General features: G+C 39.5%; 1 protein-coding gene across 2 annotated transcripts; it reads left to right on the top strand.

The window, feature by feature from the left end:
• The first annotated feature begins 1402 nt into the window (after positions 1–1402).
• LOC121354411 (CDC42 small effector protein 2-B-like) lies at positions 1403–7907 on the top strand. 2 transcript variants are annotated; one of them, XM_041469026.1, is made up of 4 exons: positions 1503–1880; positions 3311–3518; positions 3950–4051; positions 4585–7353. In XM_041469026.1, exons 2-4 carry the CDS (start codon positions 3465–3467, stop codon positions 4657–4659), a joined length of 231 nt encoding a protein of 76 aa, XP_041324960.1. In that variant the 5' UTR covers positions 1503–1880; positions 3311–3464; the 3' UTR covers positions 4660–7353. The 2 variants fall into 2 exon arrangements, with proteins under 2 accessions (XP_041324959.1, XP_041324960.1); XM_041469025.1 differs by lacking the exon at positions 3311–3518 and having other exon boundaries at positions 1403–1880; positions 4585–7907.
• Positions 7908–12821: the final 4914 nt, after the last annotated feature.

Raw genomic sequence — 12821 nt, 5'->3', positions numbered from 1 at the left:
TTTTTTTTTTGTTGGTTGGTTTGGTTTTGAAGAGTTATTTTTTAAATATATGTCTACTTAGCTTTGGAAAGAAGGATGTCCTCAGAGAGTACACCCCAATTCCAATTCCAAAAATCCTACACACCTAGGTTATTGAAGGGCACAGGTAAAACCTTATTCTCAGCTTTCTGCGAAGCTCCAGGATGGGAGACCAGTATACACATTTATGATATATAGTAGCATTATTATTATATAGTTTGAGGAATGCATCCCTATAATCTGTACGTACTGGTAAAATCAGGATGCTGCTTGCAAGCAGCTAAGCTCACTCTACAGCAGATTTTAGCTGTTTTGGCCGCAGGGTTCTTCCAAAGTGTTAATAGTTGTTTTGTACTCTTCACCTTTTTACCAAGCAAGATGCACTCTCTAAGTTCCATGCTCAAAACTTTTACAAGCTTTGCTGTCTTTTGCCACACCTTGTCATTCAAATATGTCATTCAAACATACAAGTGTTTGAGGATTTTAACATGATCTTGATGACAGATGAGCAAAGGAGGGATAATGAACAAATTAGAAGCATGGTGGTTTTAGAAGGCATTTAGGCTGAAATACACAGCTCCTTGCATGAGCTCGGTATTGACAGAGCTGGAATGAAAATGACAGCAAGGGGGTCCAGCAGTAATCCCGGTTTAACGCTGAGCTGGGGCAGGGGGATGGCAGCCTGTGGCAATATTCACTAACTGTACCCTCGTTGTCCTGCACTAACAGCTCGAGGCAAGGATTTTGCATGATCTGACCTTGAGTCTAAAGGCCAGTTGGTAAGAATAATTATGTTTAGTGATATTATTTATCAATATTACCATGTGTCTATGCAAACATTCAGGTTTTTGGTTTGATTCAGGCCAATATTTTCCATTGATATTTTGTAAGTAAAATACAAGAAGTCTTTGAATACTTTTTAATCCACATCAGTGGTAGGAGAAATTGATTGTTACACTCAGGGAAGTTTATCTCAGCATTCCCAAGGCTCTGGGGTGCTTTAAGGCCCCGGGCTCCAGCAGGGCTGTGCATCCTGCCAGCACATCCAGCGTCCGTGTCTGCGCGTGCTAGCCATTCCCAGGCCCTTTGTCTCCTCGCCTGGATGATACTGCTGCCATGGTGAAAAACAGAGAGAAAGAACAACAGGATATTGTCCCGTTCTGGTCTGTGTGCCAACTGTGACAAAATGTTGTTTTCTCCTTGCTTCGGGGATTCTTGTTGGCTTTTACTTGTCTTGGGTGAGCCTGAAAACATTAAGATGTTTTTAAAATTCTTCTAGTTAGTGTGGAACCCTTGAGTCTCTGGGAGCAAGGTGGTGTCCCATGCCCTGGCACAAACATTCCTGGCCTGGGGGATGATTCTCTGAGTCACGCAGAGGAAAAGAAGCGTTCTGATGTAAAAGACAACAGGAAGGCGTTCGGCACGCCGTGTGCCAGCAGGACACCTGCAGCGCTGCCGCAGGGGTGGAAGTGAGCCACAGGCTGCACGGGGGGTGCTGAGAAAGCTGCACGGCTGCACAAATCTGACGCCAAAGCAGGGCTCTGTTCTGGGTCTCTGCGTTTCTGACACCTGTGGGGACGCGTGAAGCGCACAGGAGCCTTGTGCAGCACCGCAGCGGAGCGGAGCCGCCGCAGGGCACGGGAGCGCGGCGCAGCGTTCTTGCTTAGCCAACAGGACTAATTATAACCCAGCAATATGAACTGCAAATGTGCTGAAGCTGCCAAGACGGGAGCTGGGTGTGTGCCAGCGCTTGAATGAGGACGCACCATCCTGTCAGGACTCTCCGGGAGCAGCAGGCAGCAGCGAGGTTCGCACGGAGCCCCACGCAGGGAGATGGACACGCGGGGTGCGGCAGGAGCACGGTAGGAGTTCAGCGGCTGCTTTGGGAGGGCCACGGTGTCCTGTCAGTCTGCTTTGCCCATAGGTGATCTGTGCCGTGACACACTTGAGAAAACCTTAGCTTCTATGTGGTCACATTAACGTGCAACAAACCCCAAAAACCCACGATTAATGTGAAGTGCTGGCAAAAGCTTTGACTTGCACTTGTCTTTATGGTTGTGTGGACCACTGCCCCTCCCGGTGGTGATAAATGCCATTGTGAGGGCATGAGGTGAAAAATGATAATTGAGGCAGATAACGAATTGTATTCAAACCACCTAGGACAAACTGGAATAATATAAGACATTCTGCAGAAATGTATCATATAGACTACTTAAAACAAAGGGGCAGACATAGCCTGCTTTGAAAGATAAATCGCAGCAATTTAAGAAATCTGCTTGAAGTGAGACATGATGAAATGTTACAAAACCACAGAAGTGAAAGAAATAGATGTGGTAATTACATAATTGTGGGACTACATAAGAAATGTCTATGAAGGAGGAAATGCCTATGAAGCTTATTCTGGTTTGTTGTGAAAGCTTTAGTGGGGGTTCAGAAAGATTGAATTGATGAAACTATACTGTTAACTTCTGTTAAGCTGTAAGCTTAAAAAAAAAAAAAAAAAAACCAAACCAAAAAACTTTCTTTAAATGAACATGTTGTGATAACGTTTTAATGATCTGGGGTACGAAAAATTTGGTAGCAAAGGCTACTCTATAACCCAAGCTTTGCTTTGAGCAAAGATACATTAAAAAAAAAAAAAAAAGTCAGCAACTACTAAAAGTTGGGTTGTCTCCTGGCTTCACAGTACTTAGAGTCAGTGAGTTTGCTGGTTGTGTCTCCAGTTCAGGACTTCTATGTTAATATTTTTATAAATTCTAGGCTCTGATGACTGGGTTTCTTGCTGGTATGCAAGTCTCTTCTTTTCTCTTTTAAGGGCTATTTGGAGCTGTGGAAGGCTCTTTGCTTTGAGCTTTTCCCTATCTAAGTAGAGTAACCATATCAAATGTAAAGCCTCAGTTTGTAAATGTTAGCAGGTCAATCTGTTCACAGCTGGTTTCTTACAAAACAGTAAAGTTTCATAACTTAAATTACTTATAAAAATAATTCATAAGTATTGGTTAGCTTTGTGTACAACCAGATCACAGACTGTTAAACAAGACTTGACTTAATTCCAGCATTGATTTTATAATATCTCCATAAAGAACTTCCAATACTCTCTGTAAATATGCAGAGTTCTTAACCCTGATTTCTGATGTGAACATAGTAATTTTAAATTGATGCTCCTCTCCTCTACAGGTATCTTTAAGAATGTAACAGTCTTGGTTTAGTCTTGGGAACTGCCTATTGCTCAATAACTGTTATAAAACTTTCATATATTTGAATATAAATTTAAATATTAATCTCTTTGCAGGTATACTTATCAGATGCTTTCTGTGATCTCTACCAGTGAATCTGCACAAGCATTTCCTTTCTAAGCTCACTCTAGGAACTGCACTTGTCCTTGTACTGCTCGAACTTCCAGAGAATTACACTTAACAAGACCGTTTTACCTACTGAGAAATATAATGACTGAGTTCCTGGTTTGTTTTAATTGGTGCAATGGTGAACAGCCCCCACCGGTAGGTAGATGCACAACTGCCACCTTTTATTGGGTTTGAAATTTTGTTTTCCAGTTACGTGGGAAACACTTTCTTTACTGTTGTTTTGATTAGTTTGGGCAAAGTAATGCAAAAGCCAAAACCAGTCCTGTTAAGCTGTGTTTGAACTGTGTGTTCTTTGACAAAAACTTAGACAGTGTGACTGTTTGCAGTCCTCAGGCCCTGACTTTCCAGCAGTAAAGAAAGCTTTTGCTAGAATTCAATTACCAGGAATAAAAGTGACTTTCATAGTGTCCTACTGTGAACAGTCTGAAACTTCAGCCTGCTTGCCATGAGGTGTCATTAGGGGTCAGTCCTGGCTATCTATTTTTATCTTGGCTACTTGTTTCTGGCTGAAAGCTGCTGGTGATTTCTGAATAGAGAGAGAGCTAAGATATCTTATTTTCTCACAGAAGAGGCGCCGGAGACTGGACCGGAATATGATAGGAGAGCCAATGAACTTTGTGCACACCGCGCACGTCGGGGCCCGGGACATGAGTAGTGACTATTCCTCAGTAAGTGTGCACCCCTGGGAGAAGCACACTCCTCCCCACAGTAAACTGTAGAGCAGGTAGCTAATTAAATACTAGGTAATTGTAAAAAAGAGAAAAACCTTGAGGGGTTTTTTATCAATAGAGTAGCGTCAGAACAGAACTGTCTTTTGGTTGGTAAACATGAGATGCTGTGGGAGATACACTGAGAAGGAAATGCTCATTTCCTCAGTTTACTCACTATGAGAACCTTTTGGGTGCAGATTCTATGGATGCACTTGATGCTAGAAGCAAATCACTTTGAAGTCAAAGCTGTGGAGGGTGAGGGATGTAAGAATAAGTGGATTTTGTGTAGAAAAATGCATCTCAAACACTGATTTAAAATAGTATTTAACATTCCTGGATTTAGTTATTATTTCTCCCTGCTCTTTAGACTCAGCATATGAGTTGGGACTCAAACCTGGCCCACCTGCCCTTTCAAATTGATGCCCTTAATAATTGCTCTGGCAACCAGAATTTAGAAGATGTGTCTTCTAATAAGCTTTTTTTTCCCCTAGGCTGTGTCAATTCAGGACCACATGAAGTCTAAAGGTGGCTACACAAATGGCACTTCTGCAACTGTTGAAATATAGGAAACTGAGAGAAGGCTGAAATCTGCTCTGTCTTATGAGGAACCCCTGGACTGTGCTTTCATATTCTCTAAAACCTTGTTATCATGGAGTAGGGAGAGTACCTGAATTAAAATAGGTCAGTATGAGCTTTGGTGTTCTTCGCACAATATCAACTGAAGGAATTATTGTAAATAATCCTGAAAATGGTCTGTCATGGTAGTGTTGTAGAAACAACTGTAATTTGTCACTGTGGATGACTTCCTAGCTCTGTCCCAAAAGCTTCTCAAAGCTGTCATATAGTATGGGATTGGAGGTCAGTATGAATTGTCTGGGATTTTGGCATCTGTCTTTTTCTCCTCTCAGGAAATGCAGAGGATTTTTAATTGGAAGGTATCGCATGATTTCCCTTCTTACATGGGCTAAACTGAGTTGCTAAGTACGACCTTGTAGCTGCCAGATAACTTTGGATCTGTTTTTTAGATGCTTTACAACCTATTGCATAAATCTTTGGTATTTTTTAATGCCTTTTGATAGTGAATAAACTCTAATGTAGGATAGTTAGCTGAGTCTGCAAAACACAGTGAAACTTCTGCCTTGCCGAGATAACACTTTTGTATCTAAAAATGGAGCTTTTGCAAACATGAGACTTAGAGCAAGAGATGTGTCCCTCAGTGACTGGGCTGCCTCCCATCCATGCACACACACTGCTGTGACTGGCAGCTATTGCTGCAACACAGCTAATTGCACCTACCAGTTAACTTCCAGTGGTGCTACAATATGCTCACACCTGTGTGTTAGTTTTGCTTGACCACCATTGAATTTTAAACTAAACATGTTTAAGATCCCTCTCTTTGTTACCTCTCTGTAACAGTAACCACACAGGACTTCAAGGGATATCTTGCTTGTCTTTCTGGCTCCTTAATTTCAAGACTGTTTTATATGAAATTAATATTTTCTTGCATGTGGTGTAAGTGTTACGGCCATGTGAAGGACACACATTTAAAGAAAATTGTGAAAAGTTGCAAGAGGGTATTGAATGGAAACAGCATTTTGCAGAGTTCCAGCACTTCATAAATATTTAAATAAATATCCATAAATATTTAGACATTCTCAAACTAGAGTTTATTACTTAGTTCTTATTCATCTTTCTATTAAGTGACATGACAAAACTGCTGAAGCTGAACTCTGTTTTTCTCTTACCCAATCACTGACAATTGTTCCCCAGCTCAAAATTCTGTATGACTACCATTGTAGAAACAGGAAATCTGCTTGCTCTCATGGGATTAACTAATTATAAGTGTTTAAATTGCTGCCATATCAGCACAAGTTATGCTGGAAGTCAGCAAACTCTGCCCTTGCTCTCGGCAGAAGATCAGTTAGGAACTTTTTTCCATTTAAAAAATTTATAGCTGGCAAATCTTTTAACTTGTATGATTCTGTTTGTAGTTGTGATACTTCTTAAATCTAGGCTGCTGGCTTTGCTGGATTGTTAGGCTGCCTTTTCTGGGTATACTAGGGAACTTAAAACATGAATGGTAGCTCTGTGTTTCTGTATATGTTAAAAAAAACAGCTTTTCCCCTCCCCCATATTTTATCTTTTAGGTCCAAAAAGGAAGAGGGAGTATTGCTTTCTGTAACAGTCAACAGCCGATCATAACATTCTGTAACCACATAAGAGAAATCTAATATCCATGTCTTGCTAGATCCTTACTCTTGAATTAGAATGCACACCAAATTTTAATATATTTTAAAATTAGCATAGTTAACTGTACATTTAGCTTTTTCAAGTCTTTTACATTTCTGTCTTCTAACTTGAGATATACTGTAACAGCCTAGTTAAGATACAGAGTTTAAAGAAGCTAATTCCTGTATAGTGTTGAGGATGCAGAAAGTGGCCAAGTTGTTTGAAAGAACAGATTCTAATTCATCTGCTATTATACAGAGTTAATGCATTCAGCCATCTATACCTGGCGAGAAAAAGTGCTGATAGGGCAGTTGTCATGAAGAAAATGGGCTGTGTTTTGTTAACATTGTAAGAAAACACACTGAACAGGAGTTAGGGTTTCTTGAAGAGCCATTCAGTAGATTTAAAATTAGTGGTATAACTAGAAATAAAGGAGTAGGTGAATATTTCAGTTCTTCTCTCTAAAAATAAATGAACAGAAAATTTGTTATTAAACACTTATATAGAGAAAAATCCTAGTTTTGATCATGTAAACCAAGTAGCACTATCTGGTGTGAAAGTAACCTATTTTCATCAGACTATATAGTATTATATAGGACCATAAAAAAGTGCAACATCATTAAAAAGAAATGTTTTGCTATTACATTAAGAGTGTCATTATTTTAAAAGATCTAACAAACATAACACATGTCTTAGGGCTTAGGTATTTTTTGTTCTATATTTAGAAACCTTATGTACCTGTAATCTGTCATGTAACTCAGTATAAGCCTATCTTAGTTATAATAAATATGTTGAACTGGGCACTTGCACTCTTTTCATATTGTGGAAAATGTTGATACTTTCTCTGCACTGAAAACCTGTTGGTTAACTGGATGGATCAGCATGGCTTGAATTTTATTGCACAGAATGAAATTTCTCCACTAGAGAGCACAATTTTACATCAAGTCTTCTCTGTTCTATGCAAGCTCTTACTCCATTGTGGGGGTTTGGTGGATTTTTGAGCTTGACTGAAATAAAGTACAGAAATAATACCAGTTGATCAAACTTTTAAATCTACATTGTAGGCTGTGAAGACCTTACATCAAGACAATCAAGAAACATTGCAGCTCTGACATGATGTCATTTTATGGTTTCTTTTTTTAGTCAGAAGTAAAATAACTTGCAAGCAGAGCAGGATCAACTGGTTTTTATGTAGTCTGGCAGAGTCTTAGAACTGTTGGCTTCCTTGGGAAAAAGAATTTGGGATGGCGAGGTATTTTCAATTCTTGCTGTCTTATCCCTTGGTGTTCCTGCTAGGCTTTACTGACTGTTCCACAATACTGCATACACCTGTGGTCAATGTATAGAAAAGGTATTTGTCTTTTTCACAGCCTAATATGTCTTTTTTATCTCCTGCAGAGCAGCTTTATACAATTACAGGTGTCAAAGCTGTGCTCCAAGTTGCCTGTGATATGGTAACTTGCAACCCACACAAGTGGTACTATTCCTTTGTATGCTCTTGCCATATTGGACTACCAGGTGCTGTTGTAGCTTCCACTCTGTATAGACAAAAAATGTTGAGAGATTAATAAATACCTTTAATCTTACTATGCCAGTAAGAATAAGCATAATTTAACAGTGTTAAAATCCATGTTCATGAAGTTCATTATATGTTACTAAATATGGTATCAATGGAAAAAGTAACTCCAATCTGTCAGTGAAAGATGATTAAATGGCTGCTCCTGACCATGTTTGGATTTACTTTGCTGTCAGCACTGTGACACTGCCTTGAAAAGCCAACAGTTGAATATAAGAACAATCTTGTCTGCCTTTCATAATTGCTGTGGAACTACAGGAAGAAAACAGTGCTGTTTTACAGTGGTGTTAAGATATTCTCTGATGAGTGGGTTCCTGTAAGGCTTCCAGATACTTTGTGGTTAATGCCTGAAATTCAAAATTTTAGCTGCTTACCTATAAAGGTGGAGTCCTGAGTGCCTAGAGAGATGGTGTAAGTGCTTGGTGCCTGGACTTCTACAGAAAAACGGTCCTTCCTTCATACACAGAGATTTGTGTGACACAAAAGGCTCAAGGTACTTAGACCAGTAATTTTCCTGTTAATATTTATGTGATTACACTGCATATGTAAAAGGTTTCTCATCCTGTACAGAATAGATCCTCTCTTAACAACTGGTCTGTTGGACAGTTGTTTCCTCAACAGAGCATTAAGCTGTGCAATTAAACCTTTCATCACACACAGCTCTAAGCCAGTTTTTCTTTGCTATGTGAAAGCATAAAGTCCCACTGTTATTGCTTAACTCTTCCTACTGCAGGGAAGGTGTTGAAGAGCTAACAGGCTGATCAGGAACTACAGAAAAAATGAAATATGGAAGCGAGGGAGATTTAGCCACAGAGAGGCAATGTGGTGCACATTAATGAGGAAGGAGCAGAACACGCTCATGTTGACGTTTCTTATCTGCAATGCACAAGACAGCTTTGATATCAGTTGGAAAATACCCATAATATGTGCATAATTGGTATATGGAGGAAATTAGGCACTTAAATGTATGACTAAGCTGGGACTTTGAGACACAGATTGCCAATATAACTTTAATGAATGGTAGTATCCTCTTCCTGCAATGGCTTACAAAGCTGTTTTCAGAAAGAACGGAGCCACCCACAAAGGTAGCTCTGGTTTCAGCAGTTGCAGACTGATGCCATGTTTATGTTTGAAAGACAAGAGAACTTTTTCTCTTTTTTTTTCCTGCTATATATGAGGTTGCAGAGGTTCTAAATGCCAAGGCTTGCTGCACCCACAGGAACACTAGCCAAATAAAAACTAATTAATAAAAAATAGCAGTAGTAAAAGGGTATCTGCCTTTGGTCCACTGCAGTGCCAAAACTTCAGGGAAATTAACTAGATCCAGATGATATTCAGATTCCAGGTTTTGGGAGGATATGGACCTTGGAGTGAAAGGTCATGAAGAATTCCTTGTGCCTGAGGGAGTTTGGGTGACAGTTTGTTGGACTTTGCAGACTGAGATGCCAGGTCACCGTGGCTATAGCAGATTTCCTGCTGTTTTGTAGAGAATGGAAAGATGAAACAAACTTTCTACTTTGAGTAGACAAGGATATTACTGGTATGTGCTCTTGTGCCAAAAAAGCTCTCAGCTTGAGGTGCTTGATACTGAACCACAGCTCCTGTCTTCACCTGGGAGCTCAGAGATGGACAAGCTCCTAACTAAAAGCTGTGCCCTTTCAGGAGGATGAGGCACAGGGCACCCATGGCACGGTCAGCTTTGGCCTCTGCACTGCCTAAACCCAGCTCATCAAGCATTGCAGAATGGCTACTGAACACCTTGTGGCTGTCACTTGTTCCATGCATCCTGTTTATGTGCATCCCATTAGCATGACCAATATCCTAAACTGATGCCCAAAACCTTAGTTCAAATGGAAGTTCTCTTAACCTAGTTTTAATGTAAGAGAGTAGTAATGGCTGGACAAGAACCACAGCTTTGAGGTGTCTGTTGAGACCTCTGCAATTAATTACTTATGAAATCAAGGCCACAAAACTGTGTTGAAACTACTTTATTCAGCGAACCTTTTAAATTTTTTGTTATTAAAACAATGTAAATGGGAAGAATATTCTAACAAATGTTAAATTTCCTCTAATATTTGCATATGAATCCAAACTGAACAAAACCAAGGTTATTATTACGAAGGGCCCATCCTAATTCAGAGGCAAAAGAAAATGTTGAATCATGTCTTTTACTGTTTTAATATATTTGTTTTAATATATATGTATATATTTAGACCATCTTAAGTAATGTGTAAAGAAATAAGCCATTCTTTTAAACTGAGATTAGTATGATTGCTCTGGCTTACTGAAAATTTTAAAAATGGACTTAAAATCTGCATTTAAATCACTGGAAGAGAATTGAATGTGCTTTTAAAGCTGACATTGGCCTGTACAAGTGGATGACTAATTACTTTCGTATTTCTTCATCAAAGAGCTAGAAAAAGTGGTTACAGGATTCTTTTTATTTTATATATAATAGTGTATTTACATGCATCTGATCTTGCTGGTGCTTAAGAAATAGGTGTACATTTTTACATAACTTACATGAGTCTAAAGATGAATGAAGACTGCCCTAATAACCAGTAATTAGTGAGTTGTGTGTTATTAAGGACTCATAGATCTGACATAACAATGGTATTTATTCTAGTCAGAAATCTATTTTTTAAAATTTATCAAATATATGCAAGTTTAAAAGTCTGGACTCAACATGAGCTGAAGCTGCAGATTAATGGTGAAAGAAATACCCTTTTAAATGCAGTTGCCCACATTTACCCTTTCAGTCTCTACCACCAGGGAATATTAAAACCTGACTCAATGCCTTTGAGGGTGCGACACAAGCTTAACAATGTAATTCAAAAGTAAGGTTTACAGTGCTTCATTAATGCATGCTAATGGGGCCTTGCTGCATAATGGTGTATGAGTAAGCCTTTCACTAATTTCTTTCATCTATTTGAAACACTGCCTTGGAAATGCATTTCAATTAGTTATTCTCTCTCTGCATAATATTCAGTGAACTAGGGTATCTCTTCCTTGCAGAAATTAGTATTTCCTGGTGTTCAGATAAGGCTGTTGGTACATGGGGGAAAGTTGCTAAACATGTGTTTGTATTAAAAAATAATTCTGAAATGCTGTCCTTTGTATGTTTTGGATCAGTCTCTTGCCAGGAGATCCAGGTCCCACGGGGCTGTTGCACATGTCCCTGTCGCTGCCATGTGTGCCTGTCTCACAGAGACAGCAGGCTTCAGCAGCAATGTTTCCTGTACCCATTTAATCAAGAGGTTTCAAAGTGTTATTTTGCTGGTTTGTTCCAGACTCCAGCCAAAAAGCTGTGAAAATATGAGGCACTGAAAGAATTTATAGGATGGAGTAAAATGTTTTTTGGTTATGCTATTTCCTTTTCCTCATCACCTGCTTTATTCTGTCCTACTATTCTACTGCCTACTAAATTTCTTAGAAATATGTGCAGCATTTGGGTCAGTGTTCTTTCTCAGTTCTAAACCATATAGTCCCACTGCACTGCAGAATACATGTTTAGTGTAAAAAAATGTTTTCACAATGTCTTTAAACAACCATCAAGGCAGGGGACATCAAACCAAGCATACACTTTTGAGAGAGCAATTTCCTTTTATTCAGAGGAAATTATAATCCTTTCTCCTTGGCCCACTTTTATTTCCAGCTGCAAACAGAATAAAAACTGCTGTGTTTTCCTGGGGAACAAAGGAGAAGGATTAGTATGTGGCAGGACAGGACATGCCGCCATGGAATCTGATCCTGGGAGCAGCTACGCACTTGTAATTCAAATTAAACACTTCCATGCCCAAAATACAGTGTAATGTACCCATAGCTCATTACAGATCACAGAATTGGCAGATTTATTGAAGTAAATCAGTATTCATTTGTCATCCAGATCTTGTTAGACTCAGAAGAAGAGATAGTAGTTGGCGTAAAGTGTCATGGTTACTCTGACAACAGCACCAGAATAGAAACACACAGATGGACAATGTACTAGCCTGTTTTTTTAAATACCAGTTCTGCATAGAATATTAATTATTAGCTGTGTCATAGTGTGCCATTATCTGTTTAACTGTTTAAGCACATGAAATTGTTAGACACACTTCTGCAGGTCAGCAATTTTACAAGATGCACAAGCCTGTTCTCTTGCTGATATAATGATGAATTGCAGATTGTCACTAAGTGAAATAAAAGGCCTGTCTGTTACCATCAAAATATCGGAACTGATCATAACACTACTTATGTACAGGTATGTAAACATTACTCAGTTTTTACAGCAACAGAACATCTTCTTGACAATTTGCCATAATGCAGCGGGGAATGTTCTCTGGGATGTTCTCTATGCCTTTGTTCTTAAATGCACAGAGAGGGAAAAACCATGTGTGCAGGAATCTCCTTCCTCGGTAGTAATAACTAATAAACACTTGGTTTGTGAGCAACTCAAGCTGAGTTACCCACTTAAGGCTTTGATTTACTGATGCTGACGTGGAGCTCAACTCTCATACTCTTGGTCTCCCTTTCCCTCACTCCTCCGCCGTTTCAGTCACGGCCACGTTCCTTTCTTTCCACAACAATCTTTCTTATCTTCACCCCTTCCCTTTCCTTGTGCTGGCTCTTCTGCAGGCCGCGGGAAGGGGCAGGGGGCGGCCCGCGGAACCAGTCCTGGAAAACCTCCAGTGAAAAAAGGGATGTTGAACAACTTCCTTTGCTGGTAAATCACGGAGCTGTTTCAGCCCATCTCCTTCCTGGAACCCTTGCTGGTTCTTACATCTGATGCATCATAGCCCTTTTAATACTTTCGAAACCTGGAAGACATCTCTGAAATGCGGTCGTTGTGGTTTTTTTTTTTTTTTAAGAGCAAACAACGCAACTTCCTCAATCTTCTGTTATAGGTCACACTATTCTGTTTCTCGTACTTGTTGCTCTCACGTA

This window comes from Pyrgilauda ruficollis, unplaced genomic scaffold, assembly GCF_017590135.1.
Source record: "Pyrgilauda ruficollis isolate IOZ18807 unplaced genomic scaffold, ASM1759013v1 scaffold23, whole genome shotgun sequence".
Lineage (NCBI taxonomy): Eukaryota > Metazoa > Chordata > Aves > Passeriformes > Passeridae > Pyrgilauda > Pyrgilauda ruficollis.
This window is presented reverse-complemented; position numbering and strand designations above follow the sequence as displayed.

Excerpts from the sequence above, each read along its gene's own strand:
- LOC121354411 (XM_041469025.1), top strand. The coding sequence starts at position 1,773 with ATGAGGACGCACCATCCTGTCAGGACTCTCCGGGAGCAGCAGGCAGCA. Across the intron at positions 1,881-3,949 it reads CGGGGTGCGGCAGGAGCACG|AAGAGGCGCCGGAGACTGGA; the intron begins GTAGGAGTTCAG and ends ATTTTCTCACAG. Across the intron at positions 4,052-4,584 it reads TGAGTAGTGACTATTCCTCA|GCTGTGTCAATTCAGGACCA; the intron begins GTAAGTGTGCAC and ends TTTTTCCCCTAG.